Source organism: Erythrolamprus reginae, chromosome 10, assembly GCF_031021105.1.
Source record: "Erythrolamprus reginae isolate rEryReg1 chromosome 10, rEryReg1.hap1, whole genome shotgun sequence".
Lineage (NCBI taxonomy): Eukaryota > Metazoa > Chordata > Lepidosauria > Squamata > Dipsadidae > Erythrolamprus > Erythrolamprus reginae.
In genome coordinates, this window is record NC_091959.1 from 36,091,835 (window position 1) to 36,108,194 (window position 16,360).

The following is a 16,360-nucleotide window of genomic DNA, read 5'->3' on the forward strand; positions in this document are numbered from 1 at the left end:
GAATTCGGGCGCTTGGTCCCCTGGCATGTGTTTGCTTGATCCCTGGATCACATGAACGTCCGACAAGCCATGTCAGTAAGGAAGCCCGATCCACTCAACAACCGCAGCGATTGGCTTCACGACTCTGGCAAGAGAAGCCATTAAATGGGGCAAACTCCACTTAGCAACGGTCTCAGTTAGCAAGAGACCACTTTGGGTGAAGTCGAGGACTCCCCCCTGCCTCCTGCCATGGGCCTCCCCCCACCAAAGGGTTCCAGTGGCTGGACAAACACCCGGGATGTGGGGGGGGGGGCAAGGGGGTTTTGCAGACCCTCCAACTGACAAAACAGACTAATTTAATTGATCGCTTAAATTAACTCACTTTCACAGCAGGCCAAGCTTGGTCAGCCTTCACCTGGCTTGAAATGTTTTAGTTCAGGGTGTCACGTGAACCCAGGAAAACTCGTGGCAGCAGCCAGATTAGCTGTGCCACGGACTGACAACATGACTTGAACTGATGGCTTTCTTTCTTTCTTCCTACCTTCCTTCCTTCCTCCCTCCGTCCCTCCTTCCTCCCTCCGTCCCTCCTTCCTCCCTCCCTCCCTCCTTCCCTCCTTCCTTCCTTCCTTCCTTCCTTCCTTCCACAGGGGGCTGGAGCAAGATGACCAATTCAACAGCCCCACGCCTGTCAGCACAAATTTGTTTTCAATTTCTTCCGAAAAGCCGGGAGAGTAGGGACCACACGGCTCTCCGGGGGGAGGAGTTGATTCAAGAGGGTGGGGGCCACCACAGAGAAGGCCCTTCTCCTAGGGCCCACCAGCTGGCATTGTCTGTGAGCCCTGACTGGTCGCTGGGATACATGAGGCAAGAGATGATCCTAAGCCATGGGGGGCTTCTTGTGGAAAGGGGACGAAAGTGACAGGCGCGCCTCTCCATGGCAGCTCAACGTCCCTGGCAGCGGAAGGGCCCACGGTGGCTACAGGGCTCCGACCAGCCCTGGAGGGACGAGGAGGGATGCCAAGCCCCCCCCGGCCCCTCCCACCCCCAGCTACCAGCCTCCCCAAAGGGCTGCCCACTCCCAACTGGTTGGGGCAAAGGCCTGGCCTGATTGGCCACGGGGCTGCTTGTTCCATCAGCCAATCGGATGCCGGAGGTGTCCGTTGGTGCCACCCACTTGCGTCTGGTCCTGCCGATGATGTTGGAGCTGTTCCTGGACCTGCTCTCCCAGCCTTGCCGGGCCGTCTACATCTTCGCCAAGAAGAACAACATCCCCTTCATCATGAAGGCGGTGGAGATGCTGAAAGGTCGGGGTGGGAGCTCCCCTGCTGCACCCCCCTCACCGCCCCCCTCTCCTCCAGGCTCCCCACCACCTCCAGGAAGCAGCAGAGGGGACCAACAGGGATGGAGGGGCATATGGGGGCATCTTCCCAGTGTATGGAGGCAGCCTTTGTGCCTTGACACCCCGATGGGGGGGGGCAGGACCTTCTGTCCTCCCCATGGAGCTGCCCACAGCTGCCCCACACAGCCTGAGGCACCAGAGGGGCAGGCAAACAGCCTGGAAGTTCTCCCAGATGGTGGAGCCATATGGAGGGGGGGGGGGTGTATTCCCATGAAGCTATCACAATCGGCTGGTGGAGGCCAAAGGGAAAGGGCTCCCCCCAGTGGTGAAATCCACATTTTGTTACTACCGGTTCTGTGGGCGGGCAGGGGAAGATACTGCAAAACCCCATTCCCCCCCTCCACTCTGGGGCCAGGCGAAAGTGGGCATTTGCCCGTTCTCCAAACTACTCAAACTTTCCGCTACCTGCTGGATTTCAACCCTGACTTCCCCCTAACAGTCCCCCCCACCCGGACTTTCGGAGGGCCTGGAGGCTTTGGGGAGGGAGGCCATAGGAGGCCCACCTGAGGTTGCAGCCCCCTCCTCTCCTGGCACCTGGGCTGGGGGCTGAGCCCAGCCAATGAGGGGAGGGGAGGGGAGGGTGGGGGGAAAGTCCCTTTGGCTTCGGGTTGCGGCGTTTCCTCTTTGGCTGACATGGTTGATCAATGGTAGGGGAGCACTTCACGGAGGAATTCAACAAGGCGAACATCCTAAGGAAAGTGCCTGTCCTGAAGGACGGAGATTTCATCCTGGAAGAGAGGTGAGGGCTCTGGGGCAGGACTGGGGAAAGCAGACAGAAAGACACCCCACCCCCCAGAACAACGGAGCAATGCTGCTGGCTCCTCCGTGGGGAAGCAATGGGATTTGTGCCTCCCGGGTGGAATAAGAAGTTGCAGCTGGGCGGAGGAGAGCGGCACCTACAGGCCGAGAGTCAGAAGGGCAAGAGGGCCCCTCCAATTCAGGGCCTCCCGAACACCCACCCACCCACCCAGCCAAGGGGCCGGCTCATTTATTTATTTTTATTTTATATTTTTATATTATGTTTATATTATTTTTATATTATTTTTATTTTTATATTTTTATATTTTTATTTTTATATTTTTATATTATGTTTATATTATTTTTATATTATTTTTATTTTTATATTTTTATATTTTTATTTTTATATTTTTATATTATTTTTATATTTTTATTTATTATTATTTATTTATTATTATTGATTGATTGAATGAATGATTGGACTTCTATGGTTCCCAAAAGCTCTCTGGCTGCAATGGCAACAGGAGACAGGTCCAGGCCAAAGGTGGGATTCCGCATGGGAGCGGCTGTGGTGCCCCTGGGCGGTAGTTACAGCAGGAAGCCCGGCCCAGCTCAGGGCTCTGGATGGGGCCCAGGCAGCAACGCTCCACCTGGCTGCGTGGCTCTGCATGGAAGGCTAGCGTGGACCCCCCCTTCCCCCATGTGGCCACCTCCCACCGGGACTGCAACCGGGGCTGGCCCAGCCTCCCAAAGGAAACCCCCAAAGACACCCCCCAAAGACACCTGGGACGCCTCTCCTTCTTTTGGGACCCCAATGCAGCTGGGGGGCCTGAGGGGACGGGGGCCATGCTCGCAAGGGGGGAGGGAGTCCGAAGGCCTGGCTGAAGATGATGGGTGGGGCTAGGGGGGGCAGAGGAATGGCAGATTCTGCTATAGTGGGGACAACGGCCTGGCAACCTGGTAGCCCCCCCCCCTCCCCACGCTCAGCATGGGCGGCCACAGCCACATTATAGGAAGATGGTGCCCACGTGGGTGGCACACGGGATGCCAGGACAGGTGGGGGCAGGGGGAGGGCCCTTGGGGCCGAGAGAGGTCAGAGCAGTCGGCAGAAATCCGGAGGAGCCGGGCAAGAGCCCAGTGGGCAGGAGCCGCAGCCCCCCAAGGGCAGCTGTTGCCCGGCAGAATGGCTGATCTTCGGAGCAGCGGCTTCCGCCTGGCCACAGAGGCGAGAGTGGATGCCGACCCAAGTTGGGCTGGATGCCCTTTGAAGGGCCTCGAAGGGAGCCATGGCTCTTTGTCTCCCGCTCACCAGCACCGCCATCCTCCTCTACCTGAGCCGGAAGTACAACACTCCCACTTACTGGTACCCACCGGACATGAGGAAGCGGGCTCGGGTGGACGAGTACCTGGCGTGGCAGACCAGCACCATCCGGGCGGGCACCTCCAAAATCCTCTGGCTCAAGGTGAGGGGGGCCCCCACAGAGCCTCTCGGGTCCTAGGAGGAGGAGGGGTGGGGGGCCTTGCTCGGGGAGGAGGGGGCACCCAGGGAGGCTGCCTTCCCCACCCGAAATCCCCTGCAGGGGCCGTTCAGCAGCAGAGAGCAGAAGGCCGGGGGGGGGGGCAGCAGAGAAGCGACTGAGCCCAGAGAGCTGCAGGTGGGCCATCCGATCCCACCCAGAGCAAGCCCACCTTCGTGCAGCCGAGTCAGTGCAAGGGCCGAGACAGCAGGGGCCCTTCTTCTCCTGACCACCACCACCCCGACTGCAGCCCCTCCAATCCCCCCTCAGTCTAAGGCAGAGGTCTTCAAACTTGGCAACTTTATGACTTGTGGACTTCAACGTCAACTGGAGAATTCTGGGAGTTGAAGTCCACAAGTGTTAAAGTTTCCACGTTTGGGGACCTCTGGTCTAAGGGAAGAGCCTCCTCGGGGCCAGCCTCCCTGGGCCCAGCTCCGACTCCTCCGCCTGTCTCTGGGGGTGGGGGCAGGTGATCATCCCACTCTTTGTCGGCCATCAAGTGTCCCCCGAGAAGCTCTACGATGCCATGGAGGAGTTGCAGATGGCCGTCCAGAAGGTGGAGGAGAAGTTCCTGCGGGACAAGCCCTTCCTGATCGGGCCCGAGATCTCCCTGGCTGACCTGGTGGCCATCGTGGAGCTGATGCAGGTAAGGCCCTGTCCCCTCCTGCCCCCTCTCCCCCTCCCCGGAGTCTTCCAAGGCAGACCCCCCCCTCCTCTGCCTCCTCCTCCCCCTGCAGCCCCTGGGAGCCGGCTGCGACATCCTGGAGGGGCGGCCCAAGCTGCAGGAGTGGCGCAAGCGGGTGGAGCTGACGTTGGGCAAGGAGCTCTTCCTGGAAGCCCACAGCCGGATCCTGAACACCCAGGAACTGAGGAGCATCATCATCGACCCTCCCCTCAAGACCCAGATGAAGCCCCTGCTCCTGAAGTTGCTGAAGTGAAGACCGGGTGGGTGGGGGTCAGTCGGTGGGGCTCTCCCCCTCCCCACCTCTCCTCTCGCCGGCCCTGCTTCCATGCTGGGCTTTGCAGTGACCCTTCTTGCCTGAAGCACCCCCCCCCAATTGCCTGGCTCCCCTCAACCAGGGTGGGTGCTGCAATCCTTCCGCTTGGCCTAAGCATACAGCCATCTTCGGGGGGGGGCTACTGAGCAACTCCCCCCCCAAAAAATACTCTGTGCAAGCCCAGATTCCGAACGAGGGCTGCAACAGAGGTTCGGAAGGAATCAGGTACTTTTGCCAACAGTGGAGAAATATCAGAAGTGCAGATTGTTCATCTTCAATTGTCCACCATTCTTTAGGAAGTGTATAATAGAATAAAATCCAGTGATGAAGAAAACAATTGTCAGTAATATTAAATGCGGCACAAGTAGCTCCCAAATTCCAAAGGTTTTTCCCGCACTTGGCAAAGCAAAGGGAGACTCTGCCGGCCCAGGAAGCGTCTCTTGGCAAAGGGAGCTTCCACCAGCAGGCGAACAAACTCTATCTCCTGGGAACGGGCGGGGGGAGAGAGGGGGCCATGTGGAGTGGGGGTGCAGAGGCCCCGAGACTGAGGGCAGCCTGCAAAGCTTGCAGCTGGGCCAGGAATCCGACCTTCCCTGGGATCCAAGGGGCCAGATCTCTGCTCAGCTGCTTTAGACAGACAGACAAACAATTCCTATCAGGCAGCAGCAATCCCAAGAGGGATTAACGTAGCAGTGGCCCCTCAGCCCAGGCGTAGTGCAGCCTGCCCTGTTTCATGGCCCCTGAACTCCCCTGTGGAGGAGTGGGCTGTTTCCTCCCATACACACACACACACACACACACACACACAAAGCTCCTAGAGTTTGGTGCAACCTCGACTCCTGGCAAATGTTCAATGATTTCTGGAAAATGGTGGCACGGCTGCTACCCAGTCTACAGCAGGAAACAAGTGAAAATTAAAAATGCAACCCGCTCTCACCTAAGAACAAAAGAACCTAAGAAGAGCCCTGCTGAATCAGCCCAAAGGCCATCGAGTCCAGCATTCTGTGGCCCACAGTGGCCCACCAATTGTCCATGGGGATCTTGAGCAGAAAGAGAAGGCAAAACCCTCCCTTTCCCTCGACCCCCAACAAATGGGACCCAAGGGAATCCTGCCTGCCTCAAACAACATAGAGGTGGCACATGGACATCTGCTTCAATAACCACCTATGATACACTTGGCATCCATGAATCTGTCTATTTAAACATGCCTGGGATAAACATATATCCATCTTAAGATAAAATACAGGAAATAGTACAAGGGCAGACTAGATGGACCATGAGGTCTTTTTCTGCCGTCAATCTTCTATGTTTCTATGTTTCAACTAAGCATTATTTTTAGGGCATTCAAGTGTGGCCCAAGAGACACTGTTGACTTAATTTCAAAGTCCTTGATCAAAGTTTTTTCAACAAACCGAGGAGTCACAGGGTAAAAGGAAAACTACTTTGGTGAATCAATAACTAAAAGCAGCAACTAATGGCAGGAGAAAACCTTCCAACGGACCAAAATGGAGCCGCAAAAGTGCCATAACAAAACATGCAAACAATACTCTAAATTTCACACACTGTTACAATCCTGCTTAGGATTCTTCAACACAGGACTTTCCAGGTTGAGGAACGCGAGACAGTATTTCCGATGGATGCCGGATAAGGGATGAAGGCAAAGAATACCAAAAAGGGGGCAGTGCAGCTAGTCCTCAATGCCGTAATTGTTCCAAGTTGCAACACCCCCCCCCCAAAGCTACTTAGGACCCTGTTTCGAACCCATATGCTCTGATGACATTGCAGGGATGCTTCAGGACCCCATCCCTATTTATCTCCCCCCCCCTTTTGCCCCATAGGGCCCCTGTGGGTCTTACAGTGCTGTTCTCCCAGCCTCTGATGGCTCTGCGTGCAGGCAATCAGCCCTCATTTTATCTCGTCTACCGAAACTGGCAAAGAAGCCGGCCCGGAGAGAGAACTGTGGCTAACTATAGATATCAAGATATTGATTGAAGGGATTTTTGATGGCTAAAGCTCATCTATCTACATACAATAAAAATGTAAATGTTAGTTTGTTCAAAACCTTAAATCTCCGAAAGTTCTTCACCGATTGCTTTGAAATTTTGACACAGTTGCATTTGAATACGTGTGTTTCTATATACCTATTATATAGATGTCACACCTGTGACAGGTAAAAAGAGAAGCAATGACATTGGATGGTGAATTCTTTCGTTTCCCATATATGAACGACGGACCTGTTGTTCTCATTAGATTGATTCTGGCAGCAATTTGGTCCCAGAATAACATAGCTTTAGCTCTTCCATCATCCAGAATAGCTGCGACGTTGCCACCAGGTGAAAGAACTGCTCAGGGGAAGAGCCTTCTCTGTGGGGGCCCCAGCCCTCTGGAACCAGCTCCCCCCAGAGATTCACACTGCCCCCACCCTCCTTGCTTTCCGAAAAAGTTTGAAAACTCATCTTTGCCACCAGACCTGGGGCCATTAGATCCCCCCCAAAAAAAGAATGTATTTAGAATGATCTATTGATTGAGTGAATGAAAATTGAATGTTTTTAAGTTTTTAGGATCTACCCCACATACTCCCGGACGCGAAGAAGAGGCTGGAGGCAGGTGGGGTGGAGACGAAGGGCTTTATTGCTGGAGGGGCGGGGGCACCTCTCACAGGAAGGTCATCACTGTCCCCTTCTTGCCCACCTGCCAGGGCTCCAGTGGGTGGAAGCGGATCAGGATCCTGCGGGGAGGGGGGAGCGCAGAGTCAGCAGAGCCGGAGACCCCCTACAGAGCCCTCCCCACCTGAACGCACCCCCCCTGCTCACCTGTCGACGCCCAGGCCCAGCTGGCCGGCCAAGAAGTCGGCGAAGCGCGCGCTGTGCGTCCGGTTCTGCTCAGCCGAGCCCACCACGCCCACCGCCCAGACCGAGAGCAGCGCGCCCGGCGCCGACGAGCCCCCCAGGCAGAGCGCCGCCTCACCCCTCACGGACACCGCCAAGCGCTGAGGGAGAAGAGAGAGAGGGGGGCTTAGGGTCAGCCCAGGACGGGGGAGGAGCGGGCTCCCTCCCCTTGAATGCATCCCAGCCCTCTCGCCCCCCCTCACCGACGCGCTGAGGGAGAGAGGGAGAAGGGTTGGGGGGGTCAGCCGAGGCCTCCCCTCCTCTACCCCCGTCGAACGCCTCCCACTTCTCTCCCCCCCCCCCACCGACGCCTCCACGCGCTGAGGGAGAAAGGGAGGAGGAGGAAGAGTCAGCCGAGGCCAGGGAGGGGGGCGGCCTCCCCCTCGAAAACCCCGCCCCTCCAAACCCCCTCTTGCCCCCCCCCTCATGGACGCCGCCACGCGCTGCGGGACAGAGGGGGGGTGTTTAAGGTTAGGGTCAGCTGAGGCCGGTGTGGGAGCGCCCTCCCCGCTCGAACTCTCCCCGCCCCTGCCCCCCCCCTCCGACGCCGCCACAAGCTGCGGGCAAGAGGGAGGGGGACTTAAGGTTAGGGTCAGCCGAGGTTGCCTCCCCCTGCCCTTTCAAACCCCCTCGCCCCCCCCCCCACCGACGCCGCCACGCGCTGCAGGAGAGAGGGAAGGAGGGGTGGCTTCCCCCCTCGCCCCCTCCTCACCCTTCCACCACGCCCCCCTCCCCGCGCACCTCCTCGGGCTTCCCCAGGATGTCAGCGGCGGCGGCGCTGAGGCGGGCGGGCAGGTCTCGGGGCAGCTGCGCCGCCGGCACGCTAGTCTCCAGCTCCACGAAGGGCATCTTGTGAGGCGATCCGGAGGAGAGAGCCCTGCCACCAGCCCCTGGCCCCGCCCCTCCGGCCCCGCCCCTCCCGCTGAGAGTCCCACCACCCTGGCGTTCCTTTCCAGAAGATCCACAGAATAAATACGCGTCTTTACAGTTCTATCTTTATTGCAAGCATTTAAATAAAGGAAGGCGCGTTTTACGCTTTTAGGAACACCAGGAAAAGGAATCCAAACAAACGGGCCGAGGGGCGTCTCCGAGGCCCTCCGATCATACCCGAAGAGCCGAATGCGGCCAGAGCCGCCGAAACCGGAAGGGGCGTGCCGCCCGTGCACTGACAGCGCCACCTCGCAGGAGGGTTGGGTAGTTGGCGGCCAATAGGCGGCTGCGTTGCTGCCGGGTGGCCCGCCGGTGGCTTTGGCCAGCATGGTCCGTGTCTCCCATGGGGGAGGGAGGGGGGGTTCGGGGAGGGGGGGGTCCCTCCGTGGCTGAGCGTCGCTGTCTCCGCAGATCCGGATCGCCGCGCTCAACGCCAGCTCGGCCGTGGAGGAGGACGACCCCGAGGGGGCCCTCAAGAGCCACCAGTCGCAGACCAAGGAGGCCCAGGTGAACCCCGCCCCCCGTCGCCCCGCCCCCTCCCCCCCTCGGGGGCCTGGCGGGGCGGCGGTGCTGAGGGAGCCGCTCCACGCCCGGACTGAGAGGGGGGGCAGGGGCTCCCTCCGTGCCCCCAGGGGGCCAGCCGGTCAGAGGCACTGGGCTGGGTCCCGTTCTTGGAGGTCAGCCGGGAGCCGCTTCCGCAGCCTCCCTCGAGCCCCACCCTGCCTGTCCTGGCCCTCCTCCTCCTCCTCAGGGCTCGTGTGGGGCTGTGATTCCCGGGGGGGGGGGTGTCTCGATGGGGGCGCCTGGAAGAAGACGAAGGTCTCCCAGCCTGAGGCGCCTCCTGGCGCCCCCTTGACTCCCACGACCGCAGGCACTGCATTAGATGATAATGATTAGAATAGAATAGAATAGAATTTTATTGGCCAAGTGTGATTGGACACACAAGGAATTTGTCTTTGGTGCAGATGGTCTCAGGGGCTGTGATTCCCGGGGGGGGGGGGTGTCTCGATGGGGGCGCCTGGAAGAAGACGAAGGTCTCCCAGCCTGAGGCGCCTCCTGGCGCCCCCTTGACTCCCACGACCGCAGGCACTGCATTAGATGATAATGATTAGAATAGAATAGAATAGAATTTTATTGGCCAAGTGTGATTGGACACACAAGGAATTTGTCTTTGGTGCAGATGGTCTCAGCGTACATAAAAGAAAAAGAGACATTTGTCAAGAATCATGTGGTACAACATTTAATGATTGTCATAGGGGTCAAATAAGCAATGAAGAAACAATCAATATTAATAAAAATCTTAGGATACAAGCAACAAGTTACAGTCATACAGTCCTAAGTGGGAGGAAAAGGATGATAGGAATGATGAGAAAAACTAGTAGAATAGAAGTGCAGTTTTAGTAAAAAGTCTAACAGTGTTGAGGGAATTATTTGTTTAGCAGATTGATGGCGTTCGGGGAGAAAACTCCTTGTGTCTAGTTGTCTTGGTGTGCAGGGCTCTGTGGCGACGTTTTGAGGGTAGGAGTTGAAACAGTTAGTGTCCAGGATGCGAGGGGTCAGTAAATATTTTTCCCGCCCTCTTTTTGACTCCTGCAGTATACAGGTCCTCAATGGAAGGCAGGTTGGCAGCAATTGCTTTTTCTGCAGTTCTGATTGTCCTCTGAAGTCTGTGTCGGTCCTGTTGGGTTGCAGCACCAAACCAGACAGTTATAGAGGTGCAGATGACAGACTCAATGATTCCTCTGTAGAACTGTATCAGCAGCTCCTTGGGCAATTTGAGCTTCCTGAGCTGGCGCAGAAAGAAAGCAAAAACAGTTTTAATGCCCTTAATTAAAAACAATCATACAACCCAAACAAACAATACATAAAACGGAGCAGCCGAGGGGAATCAATTTCCCCATGCCTGGCGACAAAGGTGGGGTTATAGAAGTTTGCGAAAGGCAAGGAGGGTGGGGGCAGTACTAATCTCCGAGGGGAGTTGATTCCAGAACGTCAGGGCCGCCACAGAGAAGGCTCTTCCCCTGGGTCCCGCCAAACGGCATTGTTTTGTTGACGGGACCCGGAGAAGGCCAACTGTGGGACCTAATTTGTGCAGCAGAAGGCGAGGGACTCAAAGGCTTCTCTGTGGCACACACCTGGTCCAGAAAGTTGGTGGGGTTGCCTTGACATAATAGATTTTGAATAAAATGGGCCGTTTTGGCACACAAATGCGCCATTGCAACAAGTCTCTCTCCAATGCTGGGTCACTGCTTTCCTCTAGACCAGCCAAACCCAAATCCTGCAACTATTCTTCATATGTTTTTGTCTCCTGGCCAGCTTAGTTTGTTTGTTTGTTTGTTTGTTTGTTCATTCATTTGATTTTTATGCCTCCCTTCTCCTTAGACTCAGGGCGGCGTACAACATGTTAGCAATAGCACTTTTTAACAGAGCCAGTCTATTGCCCCCCACAATCTGGTCCTCAGTTGCTCTTTGTACTTTTTCCAGTCTCAATATCTTTTTTGGTAATGTGGCGACGACCCAACTTGGATGCAGTCTTCCAAGGTGTGGTCTTATTTAGGGGGATGGGGGGAGTTTTGTATTGCTAAATATGGGGAAGTTCTGGAAGAAAGTTCAGAAGATGCCCAGCAGTCGAAAGAAACAACCGATCCACCCCCCACCCCCGGCACCTTCTCTGAAGTAGAGGGAAGCCTTGAAAGAATTCCACCCAAAACAGCCCTGTTGCTTTTCATTGCCAAGCAAGGCTCAGACAAGTCTGTGCCTCTTGTAACGCTGCTCAAAGTGACGTCTATTTAAGTTTTCAGGGTTGCCAGGGCCTTGAGTGGGGTGTTTAATCAGACTCCCTGTGTCTCTGGCTCTCTAGGAAGCAGAAGCCTTTGCCCTCTATCACCAAGCGCTGGACCTCCAGAAACACGACCTCTTTGAAGAGTCGGCCAAGGCCTACCACGCACTGCTGGAGACTCGTCTGTTGCGCGAAGTCAGTAAAGGAGGGGACGTTCCTCTTGGGTCTGATGGGGAGGGGCTTCTCGGTCTCACTGGGAGGGGGCCTCTCGGGCTCTGCTGCCACTGTAGATCTCTTAGGGCAGCAGCCCCAAAATTTTCCGACTTGGTCTTGGGGGAGGAGAGGGGGTGCTTCTGTGTGAGAGGCAGGGGCACACACTGCTCCTCTTGTGCAAGTGGCGGGCACACCTAGGGGCTGCTCACAGAAATGGGTCTGCAAATGCCAGCGGCTTTCCTGCTCGTGGGGCTGATTCCGAACAGGCCTTGGCCCGGTAGTGTGCCTTAGCCCGGGGTTGGTGGCCGCAGTCTTAGTGGGCTGCAGTCTGAAAAATCTCTTTATAACCATTGATCCCCTAGAACAGTGATGGCAAACCTATGGCACGGGTGCCACAGGTGGCACGCGAAGCCATATTTGCTGGCACACGAGCCATTTATTTATTTATTTTATTTATTTATTAGATTTGTATGCCACCCCTCTCCGTAGACTCAGGGTGGCTCACAACAACAATAAAACAATTCAAGATAAATCTAATAATTTAAAAACATTAAAAAAAACCGTTATTAAAGCAGACATACATACAAACATACCATACATGAATTATATAGGCCCGGGGGAGATGTCTCAATTCCCCCATGCCTGATGGCAGAGGTGGGTTTTAAAGAGTTTATGAAAGGCAAGGAGGGTGGGGCAGTTCTAATCTCAGGGGGGAGCTGGTTCCAGAGGGTTGGGGCTGTCACAGAGAAGGCTCTTCTCCTGGGTCCCGCCAAATGACATTGTTTAGTTAACGGGACCTGGAGAAGCCAACTCTGTGGGACCTAATCGGTCGCTGGGATTTGTGCGGCAGAAGGCGGTCCCGGAGATATTCTGGTCCGATGCCATGAAGGGCTTTATAGGTCATAACCAACACTTTCAATTGTGACCGGAAATTGATCGGCAACCAATGCAGACTGCGGAGTGTTGGTGTAACATGGGCATACCTTGGGAAGACCATGATTGCTCTCGCAGCTGCATTCTGCACGATCTGAAGTTTCCGAACACTTTTCAAAGGTAGCCCCATGTAGAGAGCATTACAGTAGTCGAATCTCGAGGTGATGAGGGCATGAGTGACTGTGAGCAGTGACTCCCGGTCCAGATAGGGCCGCAACTGGTGCACTAGGCGAACCTAGGCAAACATCCCCCTCGCCACAGCTGAAAGATGGTTTTCTAATGTGAGCTGTGCATCGAGGAGTACGCCCAAGTTGCGGACCCCCTCTGAGGGGGGTCAATAATTCCCCCCCCAGGGTTATGGACGGACAGATGGAATTGTCCTTGGGAGGCAAAACCCACAGCCACTCCGTCTTATCCGGGCTCAGCTCCAACGGGCATGTGTGTGCCAACCAGCTGATTTTTGGCATGCACATAAACTCTGAGAAGTGTTTTTGGCTTCCAGAGAATCTCCTGGGGGATGGGGGAGGACATTTTTACCTCCCCCAGCTCCAGGGAAATCTTTCGGCCCCCAGAGGGCCTCCAGGGGGAGGAGAAGCTGTTTTCACCCTTCCCAGGCATTGAGCTATGGATACAGGCACTCGTGCATGCACAATTGTGCACGCCCACGCGCTTTCGGCACCCGAGGAGAAAAGGGTTCACCATCGCTGCCCTAGGAAAAAGAAGGAAGCCTTGTCAGTTAGTGAGCCATGGTGTTTGCAGAAGGGATCTGTCCCTCAGAGTCACGATGGAAGGCCTTGGCTTCCCAGGGGACAGGGTGGCCGTTGGTGGCCCCAGCCAGGAAGGAGCAGGGGGAGGAAGAGAGATGAGGGGGCCTGGGGATGCCCTTCCCCAGCACGGCCCATTGCTGCAAGGGCTTGGGAAGGCCTCCCCACTGCCCGAATGGTTCCAGGAGGGCCTCTGCAGAGTTTCTCAGCTGCTAGGGCAGCTCTTTCCCCATGGAACCCTATGAACACTTATGGGAGGGTGGGAGGTTTCTTAGTTGGGGAGGTATCTCAAGTAGCTAAAACTACTCCAGGGCTCCCTACCTGGGAAGATCAGAGACAGTTGCCTTTCTAGGCCAATCTTGAATTCGCTATTGATTTTTCTTAAGGCTAGAGAAAGGCCACGAGAGGCAAAGGTGCTTACGAGCAGGAAGAGGCACTCAGGAGGCCCGGTCAGCCACACGCTGAGCGGCTGCCTCTTCCCTGGGGAGCCCCGTTCCGTAGGGACCGATTCACAGGGCCACTGAGCCACCCGACAACCTCCAGCCCACCTGGCATTTCTTTCCAATGCTCAGCCTGGGCTGCCACACTTCCTCTCCCTGGTCTTTCCCCCCAACGTCTGAACACGATAGAGGGTTTCTCCCCTTTTATAAGCCAGGATGGGTGTGGGGGTGAGATGTTGCTATGGCAAGCCCCTCCGAGAACCTCAGATCCGCTTTGGGGCTTTGAGCGTGAGTCCTCCTGGCTTTCATCACAGCCGCGATGGGTAGGAGGGCTGGCTTTATATCTTGAATTCAGGGAGCAGCCACGAAAGGTCTTTGAAATCATCCTTACAGACAAAGCATTTTCCTCCAGCTTCCTTCTGATTTTCAGGCAGTGGCCTCTGGAGATGAGAGGGAGGGGCTAAAGCACCCGGGCTTGATGCTGAAGTATTCAACCTACAAGAACTTGGCCCAGCTGGCTGCCCAGCGAGAGGACACCGAGACAGCCATGGAATTCTACCTGGAGGTGATCCGTTCTCCCTCTTCCAAAGGGACTGATGCTGAAGCAGAAGATGATGGGGGGAGGGGGCAGGGGGGGATCTCACCTGCCTCAGCTGCTACAGCGGCTTCATTGCCCAGGCCCCTTTCCTTTGTGTAAGTCCTGCTGTAGTTGTCATTTTTGCCTACAGTGTGTGTCTCACGCACAGGTGTTCTGCTGGCATTGCTTTTAAACATGGAAGTTATTCTGCCAACGTGTCCCAACCGCCCGTAATTACAGGGTAATTCGTCCAAAGGGACACACAGCACATGATAGAAGGAAAACCAAAAGTCTTTATCAACAGAAAAGCAGAAAAAACTCCCTTTTTAAATGTCAAAGGGATTTTCTGGTACACACAAGGCACAGGTTAAATGCAATCCAATTTCTCACCCAGTAACTGGGAAATTGAGTCCAATTCCAAAATCCAGAAAATTCCACACACAGTCTTGAACAGGGAAACAGCAAACCACAATCTTGACACTATGAATCAGAAAAACTTCCACGAGGCTAAACCAGCTCGCTGCTCTTTTTATCTGTAGCACTAATTACAGCAGCCCTACCCAACCACAGGTGGCCTCACATATCTCCTGTAATAATCCTTCAGTTGTTCTCTCCTATGCATCACTCTACGCATGCGTGGGTCCGTCATAAGTTCTTGTTCAGAATCCAGGGATGATAAGGATGATTGATCTTCTGGGCTGTCTGCCAAACTCTCCTCTTCCCTGTCACTCACGCTTCCTTCGTCAGAGGAGACTTTGTCGGCAGATTCTATCCGGAGCAAAACAGGCCTGTGGCATGTGAATGTTTCACCCACACCCAGCTGGGCCAGAGCTAACCACAACAGAAGTATTTTCCGTTCCTATGAAGTTTTTATACCAAAGCAATTCTTGTTCCATATACAGTGATCCCTCGAGTTTCGCGATCTCGATCTTCGCGAAACGCTATATCGTGATTTTTAAAAAAATATTAATTTAAAAAAAACCCACTTCCGGGTTTGGCTTTGGGAGTCAGCTGGGAAGCGGCGCGGCTGTTTTAAAAGGTCGCAGCCGGACTGGGGGGCTTCCCAGCACCCCCCCGAACCCCCAACCCGGGTTCGGGGGTGCTGGGAAGCCCCCCAGGCCAGCTGCGACCTTTTAAAACAGCCGCGCCGCTTCCCAGCTGAGTCCTGAAGCCAAACGCCAAAGGCAAACTTCCGCGTTTGGCTTCAGGACTCAGCTGGGAAGCGGCGCGGCTGTTTTAAAAGGTCGCAGCCGGCCTGGGGGGCTTCCCAGCACCCCCACGAACCCCCAACCTGGGTCTTCCCGGCCGCCCACGCAAAGGGGAAACCCCGGCTCCTCGCTGATGCCCGCCGCTCACCCGCCCGCCAGCAAGAGGGGAAGGTTCCTTTGGCCGCCCAGCAGCTGATCTGCTCGGTAGCGCAGCAGCAGCGAGGAGCCGAATCGGGGTTTCCCCTTTGCGTGGGCGGCGGGGAACGCAAACTCCACCATCTACGCATGCGCGGCCATAGAAAAAAGGATGTGCATGCGCAGATGGTGTTTTTACTTCCGCAACCCTACATCGCGAAAAATTGATTATCGCGAGGGGTCTTGGAACAGAACCCTCGCGATAATAGAGGGATCACTGTATTGTTTATTTTCATTATTGTTGAGTGAGAGAGGGGAGGTGGCTGAGTAGCTTAAAGACCCTGGACAAGGTCTTGCTCCAGCGATTCAACTCTTAAGCACTTATGTGTGTTGGGGTGAGTTCCCATCACTTGCTCAGCTTCCACCCACCTGGCAGTTCGAAAGCACGCAAATACATGTGGATGGATAAATAGGTACCACTTTGGGTGGGGGTGGGGGCAAGCAGTGGGCACCCTTCAGCCTCTGAGGGTCCACTTTACCTGAAGAACCTCCTCGTCTGCTGCTGTGTTTCCCAGGCTGTGCTGCTTGACTCCACGGATGTCAACCTGTGGTATAAAATTGGCCACGTGGCCCTCCGGCTGACTCGCCTGCCCCTGGCCCGGCATGCTTTCGAAGAAGGGCTCGCCTGCAATCCAGACCATTGGCCTTGTTTGGATAACCTCATCACCGTCCTCTACACCCTCAGCGACTACACGAGTAAGTCCCTCCTGCTTCTCTTAGCTTAGAATTTCCTGTCGCGTTGGAGACAGGCCGCCTTGGAAACTGCACGTTGGAGGGTTGATTAGGACTAGTCCTTAACAGC

General features: G+C 55.4%; 3 protein-coding genes across 5 annotated transcripts in view; 2 read left to right on the plus strand and 1 right to left on the minus strand.

Annotated features, from left to right (window-relative positions):
• The first annotated feature begins 1,123 nt into the window (after window positions 1-1,123).
• LOC139172744 (glutathione S-transferase theta-1-like) lies at window positions 1,124-4,968 on the plus strand. Of its 2 annotated transcripts, XM_070761966.1 has the most exons (5): window positions 1,124-1,283; window positions 2,030-2,117; window positions 3,429-3,579; window positions 4,103-4,279; window positions 4,371-4,968. In XM_070761966.1, exons 1-5 carry the CDS (start codon window positions 1,124-1,126, stop codon window positions 4,569-4,571), a joined length of 777 nt encoding a protein of 258 aa, XP_070618067.1. In that variant the 3' UTR covers window positions 4,572-4,968. The 2 variants fall into 2 exon arrangements, with proteins under 2 accessions (XP_070618067.1, XP_070618068.1); XM_070761967.1 differs by lacking the exon at window positions 1,124-1,283 and having other exon boundaries at window positions 1,595-2,117; window positions 4,134-4,279.
• Window positions 4,969-7,241: 2,273 nt separating this feature from the next.
• Window positions 7,242-8,398, minus strand: DDT (D-dopachrome tautomerase). Of its 2 annotated transcripts, none has more exons than XM_070761970.1 (3): window positions 8,261-8,398; window positions 7,445-7,620; window positions 7,242-7,359 (listed from the first exon to the last, which is right to left on the minus strand). In XM_070761970.1, the coding sequence occupies exons 1-3, from the start codon at window positions 8,366-8,368 to the stop codon at window positions 7,287-7,289; spliced, it is 357 nt and encodes a 118-aa protein (XP_070618071.1). In that variant the 5' UTR covers window positions 8,369-8,398; the 3' UTR covers window positions 7,242-7,286. The 2 variants fall into 2 exon arrangements, with proteins under 2 accessions (XP_070618071.1, XP_070618069.1); XM_070761968.1 differs by lacking the exon at window positions 8,261-8,398 and adding an exon at window positions 7,723-7,962.
• A 161-nt stretch (window positions 8,399-8,559) lies between these two features.
• Window positions 8,560-16,360, plus strand: part of CABIN1 (calcineurin binding protein 1) — a 65,572-nt gene continuing 57,771 nt past the window's right edge. Inside the window, 5 exon segments of the mRNA XM_070762503.1 lie at window positions 8,560-8,779; window positions 8,861-8,956; window positions 11,310-11,423; window positions 14,009-14,143; window positions 16,074-16,254. Coding sequence (XP_070618604.1) covers window positions 8,777-8,779; window positions 8,861-8,956; window positions 11,310-11,423; window positions 14,009-14,143; window positions 16,074-16,254 — 529 coding nt within the window. The 5' untranslated portion in view covers window positions 8,560-8,776.

Excerpts from the sequence above, each read along its gene's own strand:
- DDT (XM_070761968.1), bottom strand. The coding sequence starts at position 7,947 with ATGAGGGGGGGGGCAAGAGGGGGTTTGGAGGGGCGGGGTTTTCGAGGG. Across the intron at positions 7,621-7,722 it reads CTCTCTCCCTCAGCGCGTCG|CGCTTGGCGGTGTCCGTGAG; the intron begins GTGAGGGGGGGC and ends CTTCTCCCTCAG. Across the intron at positions 7,360-7,444 it reads CTGGGCCTGGGCGTCGACAG|GATCCTGATCCGCTTCCACC; the intron begins GTGAGCAGGGGG and ends CCCTCCCCGCAG.
- LOC139172744 (XM_070761966.1), top strand. The coding sequence starts at position 1,124 with ATGCCGGAGGTGTCCGTTGGTGCCACCCACTTGCGTCTGGTCCTGCCG. Across the intron at positions 2,118-3,428 it reads GATTTCATCCTGGAAGAGAG|CACCGCCATCCTCCTCTACC; the intron begins GTGAGGGCTCTG and ends CCCGCTCACCAG. Across the intron at positions 4,280-4,370 it reads CCATCGTGGAGCTGATGCAG|CCCCTGGGAGCCGGCTGCGA; the intron begins GTAAGGCCCTGT and ends CTCCCCCTGCAG.